Source organism: Chelmon rostratus, chromosome 11 (assembly GCF_017976325.1).
Source record: "Chelmon rostratus isolate fCheRos1 chromosome 11, fCheRos1.pri, whole genome shotgun sequence".
NCBI lineage: Eukaryota > Metazoa > Chordata > Actinopteri > Chaetodontiformes > Chaetodontidae > Chelmon > Chelmon rostratus.
In genome coordinates, this window is record NC_055668.1 from 18,947,061 (window position 1) to 18,972,743 (window position 25,683).

Consider the following 25,683-nt stretch of genomic DNA (forward strand, 5'->3'; position numbering starts at 1 on the left):
GAACCCAAAACTGTCCAGAAATCAAAGTAACAATAACACCGACATAATTATGGACCTCCCATCATAACACACACATTTAGACAGAACCTGTTTACCACAAACCAGAGCAGAGGGACAAAGAGGCAGCCTCATTTAAAAACGTCTTTATTTCATCAACCGGATCCAAGATCATGTTTTCAGACTTGTTTACATTCAGACAACAGGGTGAGACCACATGCTGAGGACAGAGGAGGAGGCCGGTTGGTGTGCATGGGTGCTCTCATACAATCGTCTGTATGGATGTGTGTTTGTGTTACTTTTCATACAGTCCTCTCTGTATATGGGCATGTGTGTGAGCACTCTCATATGGGTGTGTATGTGCATGTGCATGTGTGTGTGTGTTCTCTCTCCCTCAGACGGTCTTTTGATCCGTCGCCTCTGGAGCTGTTGAGGCAGAAGCTGAGTCCTCCTGGGTCTTGTCTAATCCCTGGCTGCAGCCTCGGTCACCTGACTGCACGCCGTCTTTCACCGTGATGCTGGCGTTGGAATAGGTCGCGTCTATACTCTCGTATGGCTCTGACGTCCACTGAGAAAGACAGGGAGGTAGAGGAGGCACATTGGAGCGATAGTCTGTTAAAGCCTGGACTTTACTCAAAGCATGTGGCATCCCAAGTCCAGTGAACAGAAAGCCCTTCCCACAGTGGCCGACTAAAACTCTTCCCATCTTATCTTCTCTGTTCTACAACAAATTTGACATTGACCATGTGACATTTTTCAGACTCTTTTAAGTCTGAAACTCCACCAGTGACCCCTAGAGGCTACAACATTGATTACACCTCACAATTAAAAGTGGTGGATGGAACAAGTAACATATTATACTTAGAGTATTTTACCAGCAGTAAGAGTAAAATGTACATTTTGTCCTGAGGGATCAGAAATGCACCTCTAAATTGAACAGGACAATGTTTATCAGTGTTGATCTGCTCTCTACCTGCGTGGCCCTGCTGCTGGACCTGTGCGAGGGCCCCATGGCGATGTTGACGCTGGACGACGACTGCGTATCCGTGGTGTTGCCCCCTTCGGCAGCGGACAGCCCAGAGATCACCAAGCCGCTGGAGAAACTACGCTTCCCAAACAGCAGGCTGAGAGTGGACGAAGACGAGGAGACCTGGGCCGAGGCACCACAAAGGAAGAAAATGCAGTCCTTGCGGTACAATAAACATGAAGATGGTACATGGGAGCACAAATAGCGCACAAATATACTCATGCACAAACAATTATTATTATCAGGCGCTCCATTTAAAGCTATTCTGAGCAAAGATTTGGCTACTTGGAAGCATTTGGCATGTAAGGCATGTTTTCCCTAAATCTACTTTAATTTGAATATGTTGCACACAGTGTTTTTATGTGGCCCCTGAACTTTTTATACATCTAATTTCAGTCGTTTTAAAGATTCTTTCACAAATAGGTGCTGCTAGTGATTTTCACCAGTCACACACATGCCATGGCAATAGATGGGGCAAGGAACAGAGCAGCAGCTGCCAGTAATGCAACACTTCTGGGTGCTAACTGCTATAAAACTGAAAAGAAGATTTGTCAAAAGGCCAGATGTACGTGTACATGTCCAGTTTCCAGCCATAGTTTTTATTTGTTTGTAGAAAATCACACGTCACCGCTCATACCTGGCTGGAGCGCTGCTGATGCTGCGCTGCCTGGAGCTGCGAGCTGATCCCGCCGGCTCCTGAGAGGCGAGGGACCTGAAGACGGAGAGAGATCCTCTTGCTGATTTATTCTCTTATTAAATTAAACAGCAATGTATGTATGTGTGTGTGTATACCTGGGAGAAAATAGAGGCTATGGACGTGTTAAAAGACAGCTGACTGTTCGACAGACGCTGGACAAGGCCGTGGGTGGAGCCCGAGTCAAGGATGGGCCCTGATTGGCTGCTGACGGGGGGGCGCTGACTCTGAGGCTGAACTGACCGACTGCGGTACTCTCTCCTGGCTGCAGAAGCACACATGAACATGCAAACACACATAGAAATACATGTGTTTGTAATTGAATGGAAAATAAAAGCACATACAAGTATTTTGCTTGTGTCGAGGCTGATGAAATGAAATGTGTGTGTGCGTCTGTGTGTACCTGCGTTGTGGTGTCTGTGGCTGTGTGTCGTCCTGGCTCTTTGCTGGTAGAGGCTCAGGCTGTTGGATGTGACGGAGGACGGGCGGTTGTGGCTCAGCGAGGACGAACCGCCGGCACCGCAGTCCACGTCTTCCATGTTTACACCACTGTTACAGCTGGTCAGGTTGTCCTTACGCACCCTGCAGAATGAACACACACACACACAGGGCTGTGATTTATTTATTCATGTCATACATCAGTGCAAGGGACACAAACTGGCAAAGGGCCATAAAAAATGTATCAAGCCTTGACTATTCCAGCTGGTTAAGCACCCACACACACACACACATAAACTCACACTCAGCGCGAGAGAGAGATGTTACGTAACTGTGCTAGCATATGTGACACACGCTAGTGCAGTCTTCCCCTTAAATTAGTTAAGTGTGTTCTGGCTGACGAGGCACGACCAGTCTCCTTGGCTCCTCCGCTACTTAGTGAAATTAAGACGGCACCTTCACATCAAGGCCGATGGAACGGGATTAGCAATCTAATCTAATCTGAAAGGAAAACTCAGCCAGCTAAGAAGCTTAAGAGAGAGGCACGACGAAGGTAATGTTTAACAGAGGGACTGAGAAAGAAAAAGAGGATAGAGGGAGGGAAGGCCTCCGCTCAAGTGTTCCCGTACATGTATTTAAGACTACATTAAGTTGTCTCCCCCCAGGACTGACCTGCACTAAATCAATACCTGTAAATCCACAGAGAAGCACTCACTCAGCAGGCGGCCGGAGCGTTACACTGCAGTTTGCTCATTACCCAGAGTGATTTACACCAAACACAACCAGCTCAGTAAGTGAAGTTACCATCATCTCATGGACCATCACAACTTTTTGTCCGATGCACATCATCTTACCACCTTGCAACAGTGTCATGGTCTGTCTGGCCTGATACATCTACATCTGATCACATGTGGCCTCTGAGGCTACATGATCATAAGAAGTTCTTACTGTAAGTTTGCATCTTACTCAAGGACCCTCAGAGAGTGACAGTTGCTCCAGGAACTGAGCCCACAGCATCGTCTTTTTACAGACCGGACTAAATAAGAAATGTCGAGGGAGTTTTTTTTTTTCAGCATGTGAAGACGGTTAACTGAGGAGCACAGTCGCAGGGAGAGTTTGCTGAGGAGGCAAGGAGGAAAAGGCGGCACTGAGGCGTCACAATAGTTTTGTGAATATGCAGAAATAATGATTTGTTCTCAACTGACCGTAACCATTTAGAGCAGAGCCAGGACCGGATGACGTCCAGGCTTAAAGCCCCTCCTCCAATGCTGCGGAGCGTACGGTGTGTTCCTGCATACGATGTTGTTAATGGTGACACATACCTTGAAAAAGAATAAAATAAATGTCAGCAACAAGGGACACCTGCAAACAGACAAAACTGTAGAGATAAGGAAGTTAAATCCCTCAGTCATTAATGCAAGCTTTAAATTCAATCCTAAAACCTCGTGATGTTACTGCCATGCTCTACACATCTGCTCTTGACGATGTGGCGGCGTAGCAGTGAATGACACGTACATGGGGTAGCCCAGCGGCTGGTCGCAGGACGAGTTCACCATGTTCCTCAGCGCTTGCTTCGAGTTCTGGATGCTGCCACGTTCCGGGTTTCGGTTCCGTAAAAACACCAACTCCTGCTGCTGGCCCGCCCACAGACCTCGCACGCACTCCTTATTGATCTGCAGAGAGAGAGGTTTCACTTCCTGCACCTGGAGCTGTGTTACAGCCGCCGACACCTTCAGCCGCCTTACCTTGATGACCTTGAAGCTGAGGTGGCGTTTGTACAGCATGATGATCTTGTACTCATCCGTGCCGTCGTCGATCATGTGCCTCAGTGTGAGCAGCGTGTCGCGGCTGGACAGCACCGCCTTCCGCCAGGCGGGGTCACTCTCGTGGCAGATGACCAGGCTGCTGCGGTAGTTTGTGATTGCTTTGTACAAGATGGATGCCTCCTCGGTCTCCTCCAGGCAGGTGAAGTGATCCTGAAAGGGCGGGAGAGGCATGATGGATCAGATTCGATCAGATTTTAGGAAAATGACTTCCAGAGCATGTGGTGGTGGTCAGATCTGTTACTTACTTTACTTAATAAGGCACAGTACCAATATGACAGGGTATAAATATACTGTCTTACACGTAAAGGTCCTGCATTCAAAATTTTAGGTAAGAGTGCAAAATTATTAGCATCAAAATACACTTAAAGCACCAAAAGTACTCATTATGCAGAATGGCCTATTTCAAAATAATGGATATTTTAAGATTGACTTGTAATATTGATGCATTAATGTGCACATCACTTTTATGCTGCAACTGGTAAACATGGAGCTAATTTCAATTTATATATAACTGGGTAGCTTGTAAATTTACCTCCAGGGATCAATAAAGTCTTATTTTAACCAGTAATTAAACATCATCATTGATTTGTGGATTCTGTTCTGCAATTTTAACCTCAGTCTGCAAAGTAGCTCATAACTAAAATGATCAAATAAACCCAGTGGAATAAAAAGTACAACATTTGACTCTAAATTGTAGTACAAGTACGTCTAAATTGTATTTAAGGACAGTACTAGGGGTTTGTATTTAGATACTTTACATGATACTATTAACAGCAGAGTAGAATTAGTGAAAATGCTCTTAAAACTGTCCTGAACTGCAGTTAAAAACAAAGTAGATGTCTCATAGCAGGAGAGGAGACATCAGCACAAAGGCAAAGACATCAGGACACACACAAACACACACAGCAGACGCTACCTGATGCAGCTTGAGGCTCATTCTGACTGCAGGAGCCACCACCTTCTGCAGGAGGTCCAGATCAGCAAAAACCCACTCGTCTTTGGTGGCGATGCGGAAGTCGCCTTTAAACAGGGTGTTGAAACCGTACAGAAATGATTCCAGACTTTGTGGTGGAGGGCAGGGACGTGTGAGGGGGAAAAACAGGATAAAACACAACGAGAGAAAGACGTATTTTAGAATATAAACTACACAAAAACACCATGAGAGCAGTGACTGATGTGCATGGTTATAGATTTAGCTGCTGACGCCCCCTTCTGGAGCAACCATCAAACCGCAGGTAAAAATGTATTTTCAGCACAATTGCAACGAGTCAAACTGTATATTTATGTGTAATTTTTGCATTTCTATTGATAACATGAAAGCAAGCTTTTACTGAATGTAACCCTGAATGTAGAAACAGCACACCTATTAATAGACTAGCTGGATTACATTTTACTGTCATTTTAAAAAAATTACATGTGAGTGTTACAATTTCAGAGGTACATTGTTATTTTCTTGGTGTTTCTTCATTAAATGTAGGTGGTTTTAATTATTCATTCAATTATTCACCAAATTCAAGTGAGATAAATTCATTTTTTCTATGAATCCCAAAATCACACATCTGCCTCAGAGGGTTTTACAATCTGTCTACTAAAAAAGAAAATGGTCTTTGGATTGAGGGCTACATATAAACTGCATGACTGACGTTGCTGAGTCTCTTTCTGACCTCGTGTCTCATCATTTGTTTTAACATTTAACATTCACCCGTAGCTGTCAAACAGGGGCGAGAGCATGACCTCCCAATCGACTCAATTCAGAGAGTGATTTGCGTCGCTCTCTGGTTTTGGTTTACCTGTTGGACATGTTGTGTGAAGCCGTGCCGAGGGACCTCCTCCCCAGGACGGAGAGAGCGTAGCACAGAGTCACCAAATGAGAGTCTTCGTCACTGTCCACAGGCTGGACACAAGACAAAGACGAAGACAAACATGAAGAGAGACAAGGATAAGTCCAGATTCTGCATTCATGGTGAGAAAATGTTGTTTTGTTCTTGATTTGTGACTAAAAATAGTCACTCGATAAGCATGATTTAGACAAAATATTTATGGTCAATATATAATAGAAGTTTTTTTTTTTTTTTTAAATGAAAGAACACTCACTGGTTTGCTGGTTTTCTTAGCCTTCTATGACAGTAAAGCAATTTAAACACGTCAACTTCAGCTCTGGGATATTTTGCTGGGCATTTTCTAACAATTTTCCAACACTTTAAAGACTAAATCGATAATGAAGATAAATTCTGAGTTGCAGCCATGATAAACAGCTGCTCATAACAACATTTGATAGAAAACATTAAAGCGATGTACCGTCTCCATCTTCCCAGCACAGTACTGGATCCACTCCAGGTAGACGTTGCAGAAGCTGGCGCGCGTCACCCCCTGCAGGCAGTGCACGTAGTCTTCGTCGATCTTCACGCTGAAGACCTGAGGGTCGCGCTCGATGTGGTGCCACTTGGTGTAGGACTGCAGCGCCTCCTGCACGGCGGCGTCCTTGAGCCAGGTGGAGAGTTTGGGGGAGTGGATCAGGTAGTAGATGATACTCTGACAGGAGAGGGGGAGGAAAGGAAAGCAAATGATAAATGTGTGTGTGTTTCAGCTGCTGACCACGTCTGAGGCGGTTCCTGTAAAAACCAGAAGAAACGAAAGACGTGCGCAGTGATGCAAACACAGATAATGCAGATTAAACGTACCTTCAGGTAGTAGGTGATGAGGAGCTTTCGCAGATCGTACACTTGCAGCATCGTGGCGGCGTTGTTCTCACTGATGCTGTAGCCCTCCAGCAGGTACTTGGTGGCCATCACCTCCCAGGCCAGCCAGCGCAGGTTGAAGGCCGCATTGCACGACAGCATGTGGGGCAAGTGACCCGGCTCGCAGCAGCAGCACGCATCGTCTTCCTCCACGCCCTCGGTGATGGCCTCCACCTCTCGCTGCTGGCAGTACGTACCTGAGAGATGGAGGGGATCAGTCAGGCGGCGAGTTAGCTTAGCGTACATTCAGAGGGGATGGAAAGCAGGCAGTCAGACTGTACCTCTGAACTCCAGACCCCTCAGCTGGAAAGTCACCAACCCATTGCCGATCTCGATGAGGTGGACCAGGGCATTGAGGTAGTCAGAAGCCAGAATGAAGCAGTCTCCGGCGCTGTAGTTGCCCCATCGGCCCAGCATGAGGTCGCCACAAAGTGAATGCTGCAGCGAGCGAGTCAGGTACTCGTAGAAGATGGAGTTTAGGTTGCTATCGTCACACCCTGCCAGAGAAGGACAGCGGGAAATCGTACAGTCAAGACATGGACACAGTGAAGGTCTCCAATGACTGTGACTCTTTGAGAGGACAGGAAAAAAAGTTCCAGCCTGTAACTGACGTCAGTTAGACAGAACTCACCTGTCTCCTTGTCCACTTGGGACACCAGTCTGCTGTTTGAGTTGTCAATTCGTTTTGTGCTGCAAGGGACAGGAGGCAAAAACCATTATGTTGAGACTGTCGAGTCAGAAGGGACCGTTCGCACTGTGGTGATAAAACATTCCTAAGTGTCTGTCAAGTCAAACAGGCTGAGTAAAATGTTGCAGCTGATAGGACAACAGCTCACATGTCATTTTGCGTCAATCAAAATCTATTTCAAATACAAAAAAACAGGATGAAAACTGCTCGTACAGACAATATAGCTTCTAGAAACCGTCTGTGGACTGTATCACCATCGTGAAATATAAAAATGATTGCCTCCACAGCAGCTGACAAACTTGAAACATATTTTAGGACTTCACTATTGTTGTGCATGTTGTTCATTTGTTGTTGTCTCGCTGGTCACATCGACAAACTGCACAACTACTGCAAAACGCCTGCGTCTGACTGACGCTCCAGTTCTCATGCAGACGACATCGTCCAAATATAATCACAGGCTGCTTCTTGTCAAGGGGGTGAGGAGGAGGGCGTCTGTCTGCTAATCTGCCTAGCTCAGCTCAAAAGGAGGACACTCACAATGTAAACTAAATAAACTACAGTGCCCACGTTCACAGCAATAAAGGGACATGTCTGCCAGTGCAGTGGTGCAGCTCACTTATGTGTTTTTAATGTTTTTTTGTACGACAGTGGAGCTCAATGCTATCAGCCTGGCTAACAACACTTGTTAGTGCGATTAACTCATTAACTCTTACTTGTAGTTTCGCTCCCAGAACTTGATGGGCCGCGGATACGAGGAAATGAAGATGGCGCTGCCCAGGAAGGGAGCCAGCGGGGTGTAGAAGACGGTGGTGAGCAGAGTCTGGAGCAGCAGCATGGCTGAGTCTGAACACACACACACACCAGTGAAGGAAAGTACAGCAGATAGTAATGGCCTCTCCGACACACACACACACACATAAAGGTCTAAGAGAAAGGATACGAGGCACAGCGAACGGCTGAGCGAAGGCGTGGAAAGCGCTGCCCCAGGCGATCTGCCAGGGAGCGATGTAAACCAGGATGAAATGGAGCTTCAGCAACAGCTCACGCATCTGAAAGAACAGAAGAATCTTTGAAACATGAAGTGATATTTATTACATTCCTCCACCTCAATACAAGTATTAATAAGTCCTCAGGAATATAAAATTAATGCATCCTGTTCTGTATGTAAGATTCAAACAAAAGAAAACAAGTTCAGATGAAAATGTTCATGTTTTCCTACAGAAACATTTAAAAAATAATAATAATAATCGTCAGAAAACCATTCAAAGTTATAAGAAAATATGTTTCTGTTGCTTTCAATCAGCTCACAGTGGGACACAGTTGACATTAAGGGGTCTGAGGCTGAGACATCCTGTATTTTTGTCCTTAACATGGGTCAAACTCCAAAAATGCTGGATTCCCACAATGCATTTTGTTACTTCCTCCCTGACTGGTAACTGCATACATCTTACAAACGTCACACCTCCAGTTTGTAACACTGACTCTCTGTTTAAAATGTATAATCTCATGTCAGACGCCAGATAACATCGTTGACATCATTATGACATCACCCAAGTCATGTGTTAAATTTAAAATTGGAGGAGTTTCAAGCTACAAGCGAGTGTTTGTTGAGTTTTGTTTGTGTCTTTTTGTTTCTCTGTGAACGTTATGTTTGCTTTTACGTCTGAGTATCTCTTGGTGTCTGTATCCATTTATCATCACGTGTCTCTGAATGCATCTTTCTTTGAAACGATCTTTCTAGGATGCGCAATGCACACCAATGCATCCGCCTCCACAGCATACTGGCTTACACACACACACACATTCTCCAGATATCATAAAAAGCCTGTTCTCTCACCTTGTGGAAGACAATCGACATGATGAAGAAGTCCAGCAGGAAGCTCTCGGAGGCGTGCGGGCAGTCAAAGTGGAAAAAGACGAGCGTGAAGAGCAGAGTGAGGAACTGGAAGCTGGGGTCGCAGAAGGATGAACGCAGGAGTTTCAGCCCAGCAACGGTCGTCAGGAGGACGTCGCAGCTGGAGGCACAAACAAGAGTTCAGATGTTTTTAGAGAAAATGAAATGCTAAATTATAATTTCTGCTAAAATCGTATCACAATGTGATGTTCGATATTAGTACGGTATTCTGTCAGAATAGTGGTAGCATGACTTTTGTTGCTTATTGTTCAGCCCTAATAGAAATGATAAGTGTGCGTTTTGTGGCTCCACTCACTGGATTCCCAGCTTCTTGCGGTGACTGAGGGCGAAGCCGTCGTTAGTGAGCGCGCTCAGCACGATGGCGGGGTACACCACGTACTTCTCAAAGCACAGGAGCCCCACGTACAGTCGCTCAAACCACATCAGAACAGCGTCCTCTGCGAGGCAGGCGAGAAAAACGAAGCACAAGCAGTCAGAATCACAGCTTTCAACAGGTTCAAGGTTTCATGTTTTTTTGTTGTTATTCAGTCACTCTCCAGGAAGGGAAGTCACATTGATAATATTCACACAGATACTTAAAAGATTTCAGACTTTTCAAAAAACTGTGTCCTCCAGCAAGACTACGAGTCTGCAGCCATGCTAGCATCTATGTGAGGCTGTACTAGACACAGCAGTGCTAAATGCTAATATTAGCTTGTTAGCATGCTAATGTTTGGTTATTCGCACTAAAGTGCAGAGTAGAGCTGAGGCTGATGAGAATGTCATTAGCTTTACTAGATATTTCACTGGAGAAGTGAAGATTTTGACTTGCTGGTGGTGCTACAGGGAAGTTAACAGGATCACCAGAGTCATTAGGATTCATCCTCAGGGGACCATAAATATTTGCACCAAATTTCATGGTAATCCATTAAGTAGTTTGGTCTGGACCACCTCCGTCAAATCTGCATTACTGTTCCTATGACGACTTTCATAGCATGCAGATCTGGAATCAGATGCAGACATTTCTAAATATTCTCTAGTAGCCAAATTATACTCTTAGAGAACTGCATGGCCCTGGTCTGATCCAGGGGTTTATTATCATTAACAGACAGTAGGTATGCTGACCTCTGGGTTCAAACTGGTGGTACTCTTTGGTCTTGAGGACCGGATGGGAGATCCACAACCAAGGGTGATGCTTCCTCAGCTGGGGGATCAGATAGTGGGTTACAAACCCCACCGTCCCCGCCAGAGCGTACAGCACGATGGTCACAAAGGGCTGGAGGCAAGTTGGTGTAAAATGAAACACTTAGTATTCTTACAAAATGTGATCAAAAGTCAAATTCAGCATGTGGAAGGGGGGCAGGACTGAGGATCTCACCCTGAGAGACAGAAACACAGTACTCGCGGTGATGGCGAAGGTTAGGATGTAGGCAACGGAGCACACGACCACATCCGACAGCAGAATCTCCTTCTGCAGAGCACAAGAGGGAGGGAGAGCTGCAGTCATTAGTAATCCACACTGAATGAAAACGCATCGGTTTTGTCAGGCTCATTTACGTGTGAGATTATTTCTGTCTAATCGTTCTGAGCCCTCAGTTTTTGGAGATCAAAGACGCAGCAGCTTGAGCTTCACAATCCTCATTAATACTGTAAAAGGCAGCAGGAGGCTTGTTTTCTCTGATGCACAATTCCCTGTTGTCACACACAATGATCGACAGCAAACATTGTTTTATTATCCGGCAAGCAACACTGTCTTTAAGACCCTCATACAGCGTGAGTGAATTCCACGACTCGGGTGCACAGAGCGGATGAGTATTGATTTTATGATAATTACTGTGAGCTGACGAGCTAATATAGCTCTGGGCTGCTGCAATTCAAAACAATAAAAGCCTGTTTGATTAATGCTCAGAGGGGTCAAATTAACAGTGGAAATGTGTGTTTGTGCTTTCACAGAGCTATATATTGCACAGCAGCTGATAATAACCTGAACTCATCATCTTCCTCTGAAAACATCACTGATCAAATAAACCTACATGACATTAGTTTATTTCTATGCATTGATCTTTAGTTACCATAGAGCTCTGCAGTTTCTCAGGCAGTGGGTCTTTACTCTCTGTGTCTTCCTCCTCTTCTTCCTCACTCTCCACCAAAGCGGGCATCACCTTTGACTTAATCAGAGATCTGTAAACGTTTTAAGAAAATGTGAACATTTAAAAAAATCTAATTCATTCTTTGCTTAAAAAACACATTAAATTTAGGTTTTCAGTGTACAATACTTCAGATTTCATGTATTTTGCATGATTTATGAAAAATTAATGTGCCTCTTTTATTACATTATCTTTATTCAACTTGAAATAAAACTACTTGAGCAAAAATGACAAATATTGTTCATGAAGATTATTTTCAGCTTGGGTGAAAACGACTCGAGCATTTGTTATCAGAGGCAGAGCACAAACATCCACCATCTGCTCTCACTTCCTCACCTTGAGGAATTCAGCTCTTTTTTCATGCACCTCATGCATCTTTCATTCCAAAACTATCACAGAGAACTAAGCGTGTGCATGCAAACACGCGCACTGACACTCACAGCAGCACGGAGGGGTCACTGCTCTGTCGGCTGAGGTGGTAGGAGAAGACCACCAACAGGCCACAGAAACCCGAGAACAGAGCTGGGGTGTGCTGCTCGTCCCACGGCTCCTGCAACCACACACAGACACACGTGAACCAGCGTCGTCCTGCACATTTAAAACCAGAACCTGCTGCTTGTGGATCTTCTCGCTGTAAAACGTCTTCCCACAGCTGCGTTGTAGCCACTTTTAAAGCATGACAAACAACACTTTGTATTTTGCTGCAGCTCGACTTAGTTCCATCAGTGAAACTCCCTGGCTGCACATTATTTACAACTGGACTCCCCATCTTCTATTCCTACAGCCAGGAGGACAACCACAAGCACAAATTCAAAACACTGAGGACGAAGAGGAGCGAAGGGCAGAAAGGGCAATACTCGCATCGCCTACCTAAGCTCTGTTTTGTTTTATATGCAGTTAATTTGTACCTTGAGAGCACCGAAGCAGAAACCGTAGAGCAGAGACAGAGCGATCAGACTGCGGAGGATGCTGTAGACTGCAGAGATGAGACTCGTAGCAGCTGAGACACACAAATTAGAGGGTGAAAATAGATGAGAAACAAAGCCAAGCATGTACTGAAGTCTTTACATCAGTACATGCTCGGCTTTGGCATAAAACTTTGCCATAAAACTGAAGTTTAATGGCTTTTAAATCACTAAGAAGGTTCACCGTTACTTAAAGGCTCTGAAAAGATATTTTCACAATCAGCTTTAAGCTATTTTGGACATTTTGCATGAGAAATCTTCTCTCAGCTTGTCTTACTGGACTCAGTCGGAGAAAGATGATGGCACATATTTCCATGCGCCAATCATGATTTAGCACATATTTGAATCCAAATCTGATAAGGGTTGATCACTGTCAATCAAATCTGGTCAAACCACACCCACATAGACTGGAACAAGCAGGTTAGCTGAGCTTTTGAATGTTAAACTCTTAACGAATAATAACTAAAGATACTCGTTGTTGTGTGTTATATATGTTATTTCAGGGGCTTTGACCATTAAATACATATTAAACAGATTACACACACAGGCATCAAACCAGAAGCGTAAATCCACAGATGCATCCAGAAATGACGGATTACAGTAAAAACTGAAAAAACATCCATCTAGGATCTGGATTTGTGAACACAAGCATCACTGACATCAAAAGATTAGAAACAGCTTTGCCAACCTGTCCCTCCAAAAACGTGCATGTCAATCTGCTCCAGCAGGTAGATGGTGAAGGTGTTGATCTGAGGGAAAAGGCCCACCAGGAAGGTGATTGGGAAGCAGTAGGTAAAACCTGTTTTATGCAGCAAACAAAAAGACATCTGTAAGCATCTCTCACGGACATTACTCTGTAATGTGAACAACTGTGTGCTAGCAGCTGCAGGACTGTCTGAACAAAGCTCGGTTTGAGGGCTACGTGTGTGTGTGTGTGTGTGTCTCTCCCAGTGTCTGGGACGGTATTCATCCCTACCCACTAGCAGGTCGCGTATGAAGTGCAGAGCGTCGTGGCAGACGATGGTGACGCCGTACAGGGTGGAGACGGGCAGGTCCTTCCTCCTCAGCAGCTGCTCCAGCAGCCAGATCAGAGCACAGAAGATGCAGAAGTAGGCCGCTCGGCTGTAGGCCACCAGCTGGTTGTGGCCCTGGAGACGTGCAAGCACACACACACACACACACACACACACACAGGGGCTAGGATGTTTGATAAAAGAGCACAGCTTCAAACACAGCAATTCAATATGTTATTTACTGCAAGATAACACCAACATTGGATGGAAATACAATTACAAACACTGCCACAATGTTGGGTCATATTTGGTTGAATCAATCTTAATGTGTTTTTACAGTAACATGACACAACTAACAGCCTTTAAAGAGGTCGTATCTCTGTAGCCATATTGCTGGTGCATCGGTCGAAACACAGCAAAATTAATAATATGGAAAGGGTTTTTATATTCACAGCGAGACTGACAACATGCATCAGTTAAGAGAAACAACCAACAGGGGCATTGTGAATGTATACGTTTCCCAGATACTAGTAATTTTCATGTAACCAACATGATTGTTTTCAAGAAGTTTGTTTTGTCTTTACTCTGTGATATTTCCTCAGTGACAAAGGAACATTAAACTCACGTGTGTTGGTGAAGCTGCATCTGGTTGAACACTCTGGAAAACAAAACCACAGGAGCCAATATCGAATCAGCGTTTGTACGTAAACAGTTGAAAATAGTATTGTGACTTCCTCAGCAGAGAGGAAGTGAGTGGGACCGAACAGGAACTGGCAAACCTGAGCCACCGCGGTAAACACGGTGAGCTCATTCCTCAGGTTCAGATTCAGGTACGTTCAGAGGCTGGACAAGTTTAGGCATTATCCACTACCCTCCACAGAGGTTTGAATATTTCTTTATCTTTTTACCTTCAGTAAGGAATACTGGCAGCTGGCGATGACCAGACAGAACTGGAACACCCAGAAGTCCTTGAAGCAGCCGTGGTTGAGAAGCACAAAACCCAGGAAGGAAACCAGGAAGGCCATGAAGACTGCAACTAGATTCTCCAGAACATCCTGGTTTCTATACAAAAAAACAGCACAAAGCCGCAGCAAAGGCATATGTGGGTCATAGTGGTGCATTCAGTAGCTTACAGTCTATCATGAAGTGTAGGACAGACTGAGATTAAGAGATTGAACTGCTGCTCAGCAGACACTAATCAAAATGGAGAAAGTAAAGCATAAAAGGACTAAATTGACCAAAGGGGGACTTCCAAACGTGTGGGAACATCAGTGGAAACAGTCTGCAGGCGGGCTGTTTGTGTATTACCTGTCCAAAAGGGCAAGCAGGGTGAGTCGGTCGTACAAAATGTTGATCCACCTCCCTGGAAAAAGCTTGAGTTTGTAGTAAATCTTCCTGGTGGGTTTCTCCTGAGTGGACGTCTCTGACGAGTCGTCCAAAGAGTCCTCTTCCTGACGCAAAAACACAAATCATTTGCACTGACGTGAATTCGACTGCAGCGACACAGGAAACAAAAAGAGTCGGATGTTTTCTATCTACGTGATTTCCCACGTAGGATAACTGAAAACCCAGTCGGGATGATGATGAGCGCACAGAACACAGAGCGGCGCGTGAACGGTTCAGCAAAGAGTCTGTGTTGTTTCAGCTTCGGCGGCTGATCCGGGCAGCTTATGTCGCCCCTGCTGCTCTGCATCCAGCAGCCATGTGGACTAATGCAGGGCCGATCATTTGGCGACTGGTTCAAACAGCAGCAATGACTCATATTTTTTCTGTCATACAGTTTGACGGAAAGAAAACACTAAGCCGATTTACCACTTGGTTGATTATCATTTATGTCACCCTCTGGGAACTCGCCGTGGCAACACTTCACCACCCGGCTCCGAGACGTCAACGAGTAGAGAGGCAAAGTCAGAAAAAAATCATTTTCACTTCCTGAGATTAAAATCTGCATTTTTTAAATTGAAGTGTGAATTATACTATTTTTACAGACTGTATACTTTGACCTATTCACAGATTAACTGCAACTATTTAAAGTTGTTATTTATTTGTATATTTTCTTTAATTCAACCTTTTTATTTAATGGGTTCATTTATTAATTTGCCAAATCTTTTATGAATCCCTGTTTGAATTTCTTTTGGTAAACACATTTACTGATTCCCACAAAAACACATCATGTGGATCCTTGAGGTCTAACAAACCCGTTTTAAGTATTATTAAGTAGTAAGAATTTGAAACCTCCACTGTTTACATCCACGTTTGCTTGCTAACAGTTTTCCTGTTCACTCCTTTGTTGGCACACTGCTACACCTCTTGGCACGTTACCACCACCGAGTCGATCGGTGAAACAGAGACATGGCTATCATGTCACCTGCCTGTGCAAAACCCCACAGGGTTCTGTTAAATAACAGCTTTACGGCCATTTGGAAACCCGTCACTCCATATTCCCATGCGTATGTATAACTTTACATAAGGTTTAGTAACACATGGACTCTATCGGTTTGCAGGATGAAAAAGGACAAGTCACCTGGAAGATCTCAGGGTGCGTTCTTCGAGGCCGGAGCCTGTGTGCGGGGATGATGCGTCGCTGGAAAGGGCAGTCAGCGTGACCGCCTCCCAGGCCGTCCTGGCACTCTGAGTTTGAAGAGGTTGACAGCAGGTCACTGAAGACAAACACACACATATAACAGTTTGATTTTAATGTGCAGAATGATTAGACAGGTAGTGATGATAGTTTAGGAAGAAAAGGTAGAAAAAGGCAATAAGGTAAGATGGAAGAGAACATGCAAATTGACAAAGCAGGAAAAGGAAGAACAGAAATCAAAACCAGGCAGAAAAAGATAAGTTGTTGCAGGTAAAAGAAGAGATGCAAAGAGGGTGAAGTAAGGATTTGACAGCAGTACCACATGTTGCCAGTGATGAGCTCTGCTCCTAGCGGCAGGTTGAGCGCTCTCTCTGCATACAGCTTACGAGGTCTGTCTCCTGGTGAGACACACGGACAGTTTCTCTAAGGAGAAGCAATGCGCTATAACTGACATGCAGCTGATGAGGAGTTAAATTTATCATGTGCGATTCTTTTTCTTTTTACCATTACAGACAGACTGAGACTGAACTATAACTGAACAGCTGAACATCTTGGAGCCGTTCCAGAAAACTGTCATTTAATCTAGCAGCTTTTTGAGCTGTTTAAAAAGTGAAGCCATCAGCTGCTGGCAGAGCCTCCTGCACATTCTGTGTATTTGCTGAAAAGATCAGAACATTATCAGACCGTCGCAGCACAAACAGAGTCCTCAGACTTGCTTACTGTGTACAGTATGAAAGGTGTAGGCCTCTTCCTTGTTTGTAGCCTCTGGCCTGCAGATGACCTGCAGCATGGAGCTCTCTGACTGAGAGGTCTGTGAAGGCAGGGAATCATAGTCTGGATCCTTCTCTCTGTCCGTCTGTGGACTGCAGACAGGAGACACAATCAGCTGGAGACCCCGGAGGTCTACAAGTTCATATTCTGTATGTTTGTGTGTCAGAGTGAATACAACTGCGTGCATATTTTTAGTGTAGCGTGTGAGTGCAGAGGCATGGTACCTGTCAGGGGAGACTATTGGGATTTGTGTGGGTGGTAAAGCCTGCAGTGTGTCGGTAGGCAGACTGGTGGGTGGTTTGGGTCTCTCTGGTTTGTTGTTCGTGTTGGTCTCTGCTATCGTCTCATCTGGTCTGGAAGTCGCCTTCAGACTCTCTGCAAACACATCAAATTCAAATGCATTGTGGTTAAATTAGCAGAAACAGTTACAATTAAATGTAAAGCCCTGATTCATATGCTACCTTTAAAATGTTTCCCCTTTTATGTTTTTAAATCTGCACTAATCAATATTTTTGTGTAACAAACGGATTGAACAGAGAGGAAGTGAGTGGGAGGGAACAGGAACTGGCGAGTCTGAGGTCAGTAGTACTGTTCGTCTTCATTAGGTCAGCGTGGCACTCACTGTGAGCTCATTCCTCAATTCAAGGTGGAGTTAATTGCTCAGAGTGATGAGCCCACAGAAATGACCACCTGACTGCAGCTCACCTCAGCTCGACGGGGACTTTTATTGTCTCATTGTCTTGTTTTTTTTCTTTGTGCAACCTCATCTCTCTCAGCAGGGAAAGAAAAAACTCTCATGCAGTGGAGCATTTAGCAAGCTAATAGGCAAATCTTTCTCTGAGGAGTTAAGAGGAAGGTGAAGACGGGACTGGATCAGATGACCGGACACATAACTCCAGATGAATGTTAATGCAACTGTTTCACAACACGTTGATCATATTATCTATATTAGCTATTAGCTTCATAATAGCTTTAAAAGGCAATGCTCAATTAATGCAGTGCTGCTTCATGCACACCAACTGAGCAACTGTGCAACCTCCGGGTCAACATTAGCATCCTAGTAGCCTACGGGTTAAAAACACCCTCATAATTTGAACTGAACAGTTTTTAAATTTAATGTATTGTGATAACATATCTAGATTAGTATTAGTATGGAGCTTAAACCTTTTATATCTGAAGTAATTTATTGTGACTCATAAACTGAAGCTGACGCTGCAATCACGTATGCACTTATAGATAAACGACTGCATTAACTCTGACCATATAAAACATGTAGATGAAGGGGGTGGAGGTAAAGGAACAAACCCTCTTGCTGAGATTCACCTTCCTCTGCAGCTCCTACTTCCTCTTTGCGTTCTGGCCCCTCGTCTTCCTGTGTGCTGGCCCCTCCTGCTCTGGTGCTGAGGGACCCCAGCAAGGATACAAACTCCAAGAAGTTGGATTCATTGGGAATCTGGCCCTCCTTCGCTTCCAGATCTGACTTGGAACTGGTCATTGTGGCCTGATAAAGAGACACATGTTTATATGTATGCATGGACAGGTGGATGGAGACAACTAGAATGAACAGAGAAACAGAAGCAGAGCTGAACTGCCGACATACTGTGTTATGTGAGCGGTCTGAAAGCAGCACGGCATCTTTCCCACTGTCCATGCTCAACCCGCGGATGTGAGTCCTTCCCCCGGGCCCATAACGGGCCAAAGCTGGCGGCAGACGCAGGAAACCTTGTGAATCCACATTAGGATCCAGAGGATCTGTGTCATCAGGGTGGGAGTGGACATCGATGCCCGATGAGCTGTTATCATTTGTCAGCTGTGGGCTCGGCGTGTTGTCGTTAGTCTGCAGACCAACATGTTCCTGGTCTGGATCTGGACACTCCAGTGTGGTGAACTCTGAACTGGTTGTTTCTCTACACAGGTGAAACTCTTCACTTTGGCTTGTTGTCCGTTTCAGGGTGAGGTCGTCCTCTGAGCCAGTCGCTCCTTCTGCCTCTTCCACCTCTTGCTTCTCCTCCTCAGGGGAGTCGAAGGTGATGACGGGGATCTTGATGTGACACTCTCCTGCATCCTTCTGAGCCTAGGACACACAAAAAGGTGTCTAACACACACACACACACACACTGTATTCTCCAGATGTGCCCCGCTGCATCTTGTCCCCTCCCCTCCGGCTGCTGCCTGATAAAAATCAACATAATTTATTGGAGTAGTTAGCGGCATAGTAATCCAATATTTGTAAATTAAAAAAAGTTTGGAACTCAGCACGATATGATTGGCCAGAATCAGCCAACAGGGACCTTCGAGGGATCAAGCCACTTGCTTTTGGACTGGCCATGTTTCGCAGAAATGTTACTTGGCTATTCCTTTCTGTTATTTTTATTACAGCTATATATCTGTAAGGCTCTAGGCTACAGTCAGCACTTGTAGGAGGCCTGGATTATTGCACCCCCCCTCCCAATAATCCTGCTGCAGGCTCTGATAACAACACATTGAGCAACGCGAGCAGCAGCCATAGTGACATGAGCTTAAACATCAGGGCAGGCGTGCTAATTTCTCCTGCATGGTTACTATGGGTTGTCATTGTAGACTCAACACTGCAGCGTGGGCAGATTTGAAGGCAGATTTCCCAGACACGACAGACTGGCAAACTTACAGTACCAGGTGCATTACAAAGACATCTGGACTATTTAATGCTGCTAATTCTGCCATTCATCTAGTCTGGTAGTGGGCTCATGGAGACTTGATGAATAAATTCCCAACTCACTGTATGCTTTATCCTCTCGCAGACTCTGTGTCATGATGAAGAACACCCGTTATAGAAAATACAGACCATGAAGCCAGCCTATCAAACCCCACTGACCTGCTTGAGGGTCACACTGAGCTGAAGGCCAAAACCACAAGACATTTATGAAAACTGTACTGATGTTGAAGTTTACAGACACCAAATATGTTTGGAAATGTGCTAAAAATTTGAAAAAGTACATGTGGAACATTTGCATTGGCGGGATGATTCAGCCATAAAAACACTCATCTTGGGTTTTAAATATCTGACTGTAATGTAAACATTATATATAGGGCTGCGCAACATAGCAGCCATAACAATACTGAAAGGGGGAATAAATGGGAAAACTGGGTGCTGAGTCCACAATGGTTCCTACCTGTGCATTCTCCAGAAGGCTCTGCTTGACGCTCTCCTCCAGCTGAGCAGCGGTCTGAGGGTCACAGCTCATGGTGATGATGATCTTGACTGTGTCACTGTCGTCCAGGTGAGCCGGCACGGGCCCGGGGCCGGAGTTGTCTACCAGAACCACTTCGATCTCATCAGAGCAGTACGTCTCCTCCACCGGCTCAGCCTGAGCAGCGGAGAGAAGAGTCGAATCATGATGTACAAAATGATCACAATGATAGTTTCATTGCTTTCTGTTAAGATGTCATTTAAATTCGAGCCTCCCAAACATAACAACTCGCTCCTGTTTCTGTATCAGCGAGGTCTACCTGTGCAGGAGGTTCAGGGACGTCGACAAAATCCTCCTGGCGGTCCTGGGGAGCCTCCAGTGAGTTATTATTGGCATCTGGTGGCTCTTTTTGCTCCTCACTCTCCTCCTCGCTCTCATCTTCACTTCCCTTGGAGGGAGGCAGACCTTCATCGGCTGTCTCCATGTCTGCTGCTTCTTTATCCTCGCAGTCTTTCTCCTCCTCTATTCTCTCCTGCTCTTTCTCCGAGTCTCTCTCTGTTGTCCGTTCCTGCTCTGATTGCTCTCTGCCCGTCCCCGTCAAACAGCTCTGAATGTCCACTCCTTCTTTCACAGCAGCGGTTTCGATTATTTCTGCATCCATTTTCCCTGTCCCACTGGCAGATCCAGGCCGCATCTCTTCTCTTTCAGCCTGGGATGGGGGCCTCTGCTGGGCCTGCAGCAGGGGGGCGGCCTGGTCGGGATTAGGGCTGGAGAGGTCATCTGGGGAAGGTTCTGGGCTTGGGTGCAGGCCTCCCTCCACAGGCCTCTCCTCTGTAGCACTCTCACCCTGTCCTGCAATGAAATGAAATACAGATTGTTGATTTAAATGGTGATTATTAATAAAGCTGCTCTAATTTTATTATTCCTGCCATGGAAATTTTGCAGTCTCTTATTTGGCTGCAGTGACAACACACAAAATTCACACTATTGTCTATAGCAGTATTGTTTTTAATAGTAGACTAAATCATACTGCTATTAAAAACAGAAACACTTTTGTTACAATTATGCAACCACCCATTTAATGCAGTATGCACAATATTTACTGTTTATATTCCTTTCTTTCAATAGGCTGACTTTATTCTGACTAATCGCCAGTGCATTAGGTCATACGTTTACTGGAAGCAGTCAGCTGGTCTTGTTGGCTGGCTGCTAGTGCTGCGCTCGTCTGAGCTCATTTACAACAATGATGTGTTTGCAGAGAAGGAAGCTGTCTATCCACATTGTCTAAGGAGATATCAAGTGCATTAGGGAAGAGGAACAGAGCTGGTTTCCAGCTCAGGCAGATTCTGACAATAAACTACACAGAACACTTGTTTCCCCAAATTGCATGCAAGGCCTCAGTAGCTACGGTAACGAGAGGTTAATCTGTGATGATCTGTGGTTAAATGTTGCGTTGCAGCTCCTACATCTTGTCCTCTCTCAGCTGTACTGTCCTTTTTAGCATCTCACAGAATCACCAGGAGGTCACCTTGAAAGATAAAAACTGCTTAATGTACAGTTCATTTGTTTCAGCTTGGTGCCCGGCTGATGGAAGTATTTCTGCAGGTTATAGAGAACGCCAGTGGACAAACTTTGAAATTCAAATCAATCAGTAAAATAGAAAATGTGTCCTGGTGTTTCTTCCACACTTTAAGACATAGTATTTGCATGTGTTTCTGAACCTCAACCCGTCTGCTCCTCATCACCTCTGATCCAGAACCAGATCCTTTGCTGATCAAGCTCAGCTCTGTTGAATCAATGGTGAACCTTACTGCAGCTCAGAAGCTCATTATGTGTTATTCCCTCATCTCAGCTAAAACCTTTAACACTCACATATCGCAAGAAAACTACTGTATCAAGCTTAAAATGTGGCGAGGCAATTAATACCCCACGTTTAGAGAAGATTTGGTACGCTTCAGAAAACAAGTTCTCTCAATCTGATCCCCTAATTAAGTGCCTCAAAGCTTGAAATTAGAAGACTTCATTTTACACCTTTGTAATATTTTAATTGGGTGGGTGAGGGTGATATAGAGGGATTATCTAAGAATTTTTTTTTCTATTTTCTTTTTATGTACTTTCCTAACAGATCCGTTGGCTGTGTAATTGCTCAACAGAATAACAGCTGAACCGCTATCTGTCTGTGAAGCAAGCTGCATAAAAATATGTTCAAAGAAACGTTTGAATTTAGTCTGAGCAAACATTCAGCCAGACAGACCCAGACCTTCTATCCCTGTATTAAAGAATGCATCACATTACGCATCTTTACCGCTTGTTTATATCATGTAACCAGCACAGCTGTTTAATAGGTAATCTCACAAGAAGTATTAGTTAATTATTTTAAAATGGAACATGCAGTCTTGGTAGCAATTAGGCACCTAAAGATGGGTGACAGATTAAAGGAAAACACATATGAAGCTCTTAACTGCTGGTAAGTTAATTTTGCTCTCAGCTGATAAAGCTGATTTTTCCTTTAACAGCAACCCATCTGTAACCCAGACAAAGATCAGCACCTTCCAGCGTCTTCGCCCCTTCGTCTGACTTCGAGCAGTCCTGCATGGAGGAGAATTCAGAGACACGTGATTAAAATTAGGACCCAATGTGGGTCGACTCTGTGCGTCCACATTGGCAGGAATCCGTCTTTTTATTGCCACTCACCACCCCAATCAGTCCTGGGTCGGTCTCAGTCTGTTTCACTGTCACCTGGATCACCGGACTGGGACGCTTCCTAGCCAACATCGTCATGGCAACACTGTCTGGGACTGTACTGCTCTTCCTAATGGACAAAAAAACAGCAATAATAATAACAATAATGAACCTAATTTACATGGAACTTTTCTTAACAATGTTTTAAAGTGTTTTACAAAAGGAGATTAATCCAGACAAAGCAGATAAAAAGAGTATAAGGCCAAAGGACAAGAGCACGGAGGGAGTAAAGATAATCAAATGAATAAATAGGAATAAAAACAGCATAAATGAAAACATATATCAAATGAAACAACAGGCAAGAGACAGCAGTGAAATTAAATGGAAGTCCATTTATCAATACTTATTCAGAAGAAATCATCTGACATTCATTTTCAGTCGCTCATGTTTTGAACACTAAAATAAGCTGATGTACACTGATGTGCTAAAAATAATTGTGCCAGGACTCGCTCTGCCATCTCCCTACAGGCACCTCAGAGATTAAAAAGGAATCTAAAGAAACGGAGTCACACAGGGAACAGGAAGTGATGTGTTTCCTTTTATGAGTCTCCGGGCGGATCGAGTGTGTCAGAGCGGAGTGGCGGACTGAAGATCGCTGACCTCCCCTCATTAGCTCTCTCATTCACCAAAGCTGTACGGAGTCTTTTGAGATGAAGTGGAAAGAGTCTGTATCCCACTCTGAGACACTTGATCACGAAACCAATCAGATCTCAAAGAGACTGAGGACTGGGAAAAACAGACACATGGAGGGAGAAAGAGGAGGCTAAAAATGGTAATAAAACGAGGATGTCGAGCATGGTGAGACACTCTTACGCTCATACTTAGTTTAATGGCATTATCCTAAAAGAAGGTTTCGGGCCTAAATGTACAATTTCATGTTAATAATTGAGTTGTATCATTAGGGATTTAGCCCTCCGGCCTAGATTTTGTAATGACTAATCTAGCAGGGGAGCATCTCGAGGCACAAGCAGCAAAACTGCCAGTTCTTTGAGTGTATATATATACTGAATATCTCCCCGAATGGCCTCCGATACAGCCGTGAAGGTGAGATCACATCTGTAGTCTTGTGCAGGGATTTTGTAACTACTTCATTTTGATCCAGGATTATAAATGCATGTGTGTGGGGGGGTTCACCTGATGCTGGCGGGCAGGCAGGAGTCCGAGGCGTTGCTTTTCTTCTCCGGAGCCTTGCTGAGGTCAGACAGGCTGCTGCGGACCACCGCCTCGCCCTCGTCGAACATCAGGTGCAGCCGGTAGTTGGCCATCTTGATGAGGATGAAGAAGACAGTGATGGAGGTGCAGTAGATGCTCAAAGCCATGGTGGTAGGGGGCAGGGCCTGTGGTGAGGAGAAGCAGAGATTGGGCACATTCAAATCGACAGAATCTCCACAAGAGCAGCGTTTGAGTTTGATGCTTCACACTGTAGCGTTTTAATCTTATTGCATGTAGATGAAATTCTGCAAAATTTAAAGCTTATTTGGTCACACAGCCAACACCTCCCTGGGTGTATCACAGGCTCAATGAACTAGAAGATCTAATTTGATTAACTGGTGGATTAATGAAGTTTATTGATCCCCAGGGGAGGAATGGTAAAAAGAGCAGGAAGACTAAAGACAAAGAATCTGCATCATGCTGATATGTGAGTCATATCTGGTTTGCTGTGTTGAAAACAGACACTCATTAAAGTCTGCAAATTCCCAGTCTGAGTCTGTAGCTCTGTGTCATTTGTGCTCATATTTGATTGTTCCTCTACTTTCTGCCAGCAGTTACCGTTGCGCCGAGTGTTGTGTTGTGACCTTCAGATAAAACGCTAATAAGCGTGAAATTTGAAACATCTCTCTCAGAAAGTGTGCGTTGTTTTTGCAGGGGAAGCGGTGGGTGTTTTCAAACAGACTGCGAAAACTGTCTGCAACAACATTTTAATGTAGCTTCAGTGGCAAAGCTCTTAAACGGCTGAGCTGTCACTCTCACCGCAGAATCTGGTACTTTGCATTGCTAACTCTCATTCATGGACGGCTGATTTTAAGTGTTGGACACAAATTTGGCCCTGGTTCATTACAAGCAGAGGTGTGTGTGTGTGTGTGTGTGTGTGTGTGTGTGTGTGTGTGTGTGTGTGTGTGTGTGTAGGAATCACATAATCTGCAATATATAATATCTAATGTGGATAAGACTGGTTGGTGTAGTGATAACAGTAAAGCTGTCATTGGCACATGGCTGTTGTTGCCATTATCATCTATTAATTCGAAGACTTACGAGACCTGACTGTGTGTCATCATTCATATTTAATCCCAGTTAAGGTCAAGGTGTTTGACCTATAGCAGCGACTCTTTGCTTCCTTTATGCCAACATCCTGTATGACTGCTACGCCTGTCATAAGGGTTTTTCTTCCTCCACATCAACTCTATCTCCACATACATACAACAGCTGTAATAAATCCCATGTGGAAGTTCCCCAGTCAGGATAGACATGCAGCCTGTGTTGCACCTATTTCAGAGGCCATGACATGAAAATGTGAGTGAACCACAGTTTCACGCCTCCCGACGCTCCCACTGCCACATCCAGGAGCAGCCATGCGTTCCGTCACCGCATGCAAGGAAAAAATACTGCGACAGTGCTGATTTCTCTGGCCTAGTGTTTCTCTCAGTGGCACCCAGACAATGAAAGGTGTTCTTCCGCTGATCCGAGAAAGGATAAAAGGGCGCATGACAAATGAAAAAAAAAAAAAAAACGTTACCTACAGATACCGTGCGCACCTCACACCCCCTTCGCGGCCTTGAACGTCATGTTCCCTCATAAAGACACTCACCAGATGGAGAGACAGGGGCAGCATCAGGAGAAATATCCACAGATAGAGGTGGCAGGAGTTGTTGAATTTGTTCTGGTCCGGGTCGTGGTACCAGCCCCCGGTCAGGGATGCCCAGACTCCCTGACGCAGGGTCTGCACAACCTGCGAGCCCATCTCTCCTCCGGTCTCCTCCTCTCCGCTCAGGTT

General features: G+C 44.8%; 1 protein-coding gene across 1 annotated transcript; it reads right to left on the bottom strand.

Moving 5' to 3' along the window:
• Positions 1–234: 234 nt before the first annotated feature.
• Positions 235–25,650, bottom strand: pcnx2 (pecanex 2). The gene is made up of 40 exons (XM_041947579.1): positions 25,498–25,650; positions 23,826–24,028; positions 22,644–22,761; positions 22,499–22,538; positions 20,269–20,801; positions 19,932–20,126; positions 18,380–18,853; positions 18,085–18,280; positions 17,004–17,154; positions 16,729–16,871; positions 16,328–16,406; positions 15,952–16,087; positions 14,736–14,878; positions 14,336–14,489; positions 14,053–14,085; positions 13,391–13,562; positions 13,103–13,213; positions 12,358–12,449; positions 11,890–11,999; positions 11,375–11,483; positions 10,681–10,773; positions 10,428–10,578; positions 9,619–9,760; positions 9,246–9,423; positions 8,349–8,457; positions 8,122–8,251; positions 7,352–7,410; positions 7,002–7,217; positions 6,664–6,917; positions 6,281–6,514; positions 5,773–5,876; positions 4,899–5,043; positions 3,902–4,132; positions 3,672–3,829; positions 3,362–3,478; positions 2,122–2,300; positions 1,817–1,983; positions 1,662–1,736; positions 971–1,147; positions 235–565 (listed from the first exon to the last, which is right to left on the bottom strand). The coding sequence occupies exons 1-40, from the start codon at positions 25,648–25,650 to the stop codon at positions 392–394; spliced, it is 6,438 nt and encodes a 2,145-aa protein (XP_041803513.1). The 3' UTR covers positions 235–391.
• Positions 25,651–25,683: the final 33 nt, after the last annotated feature.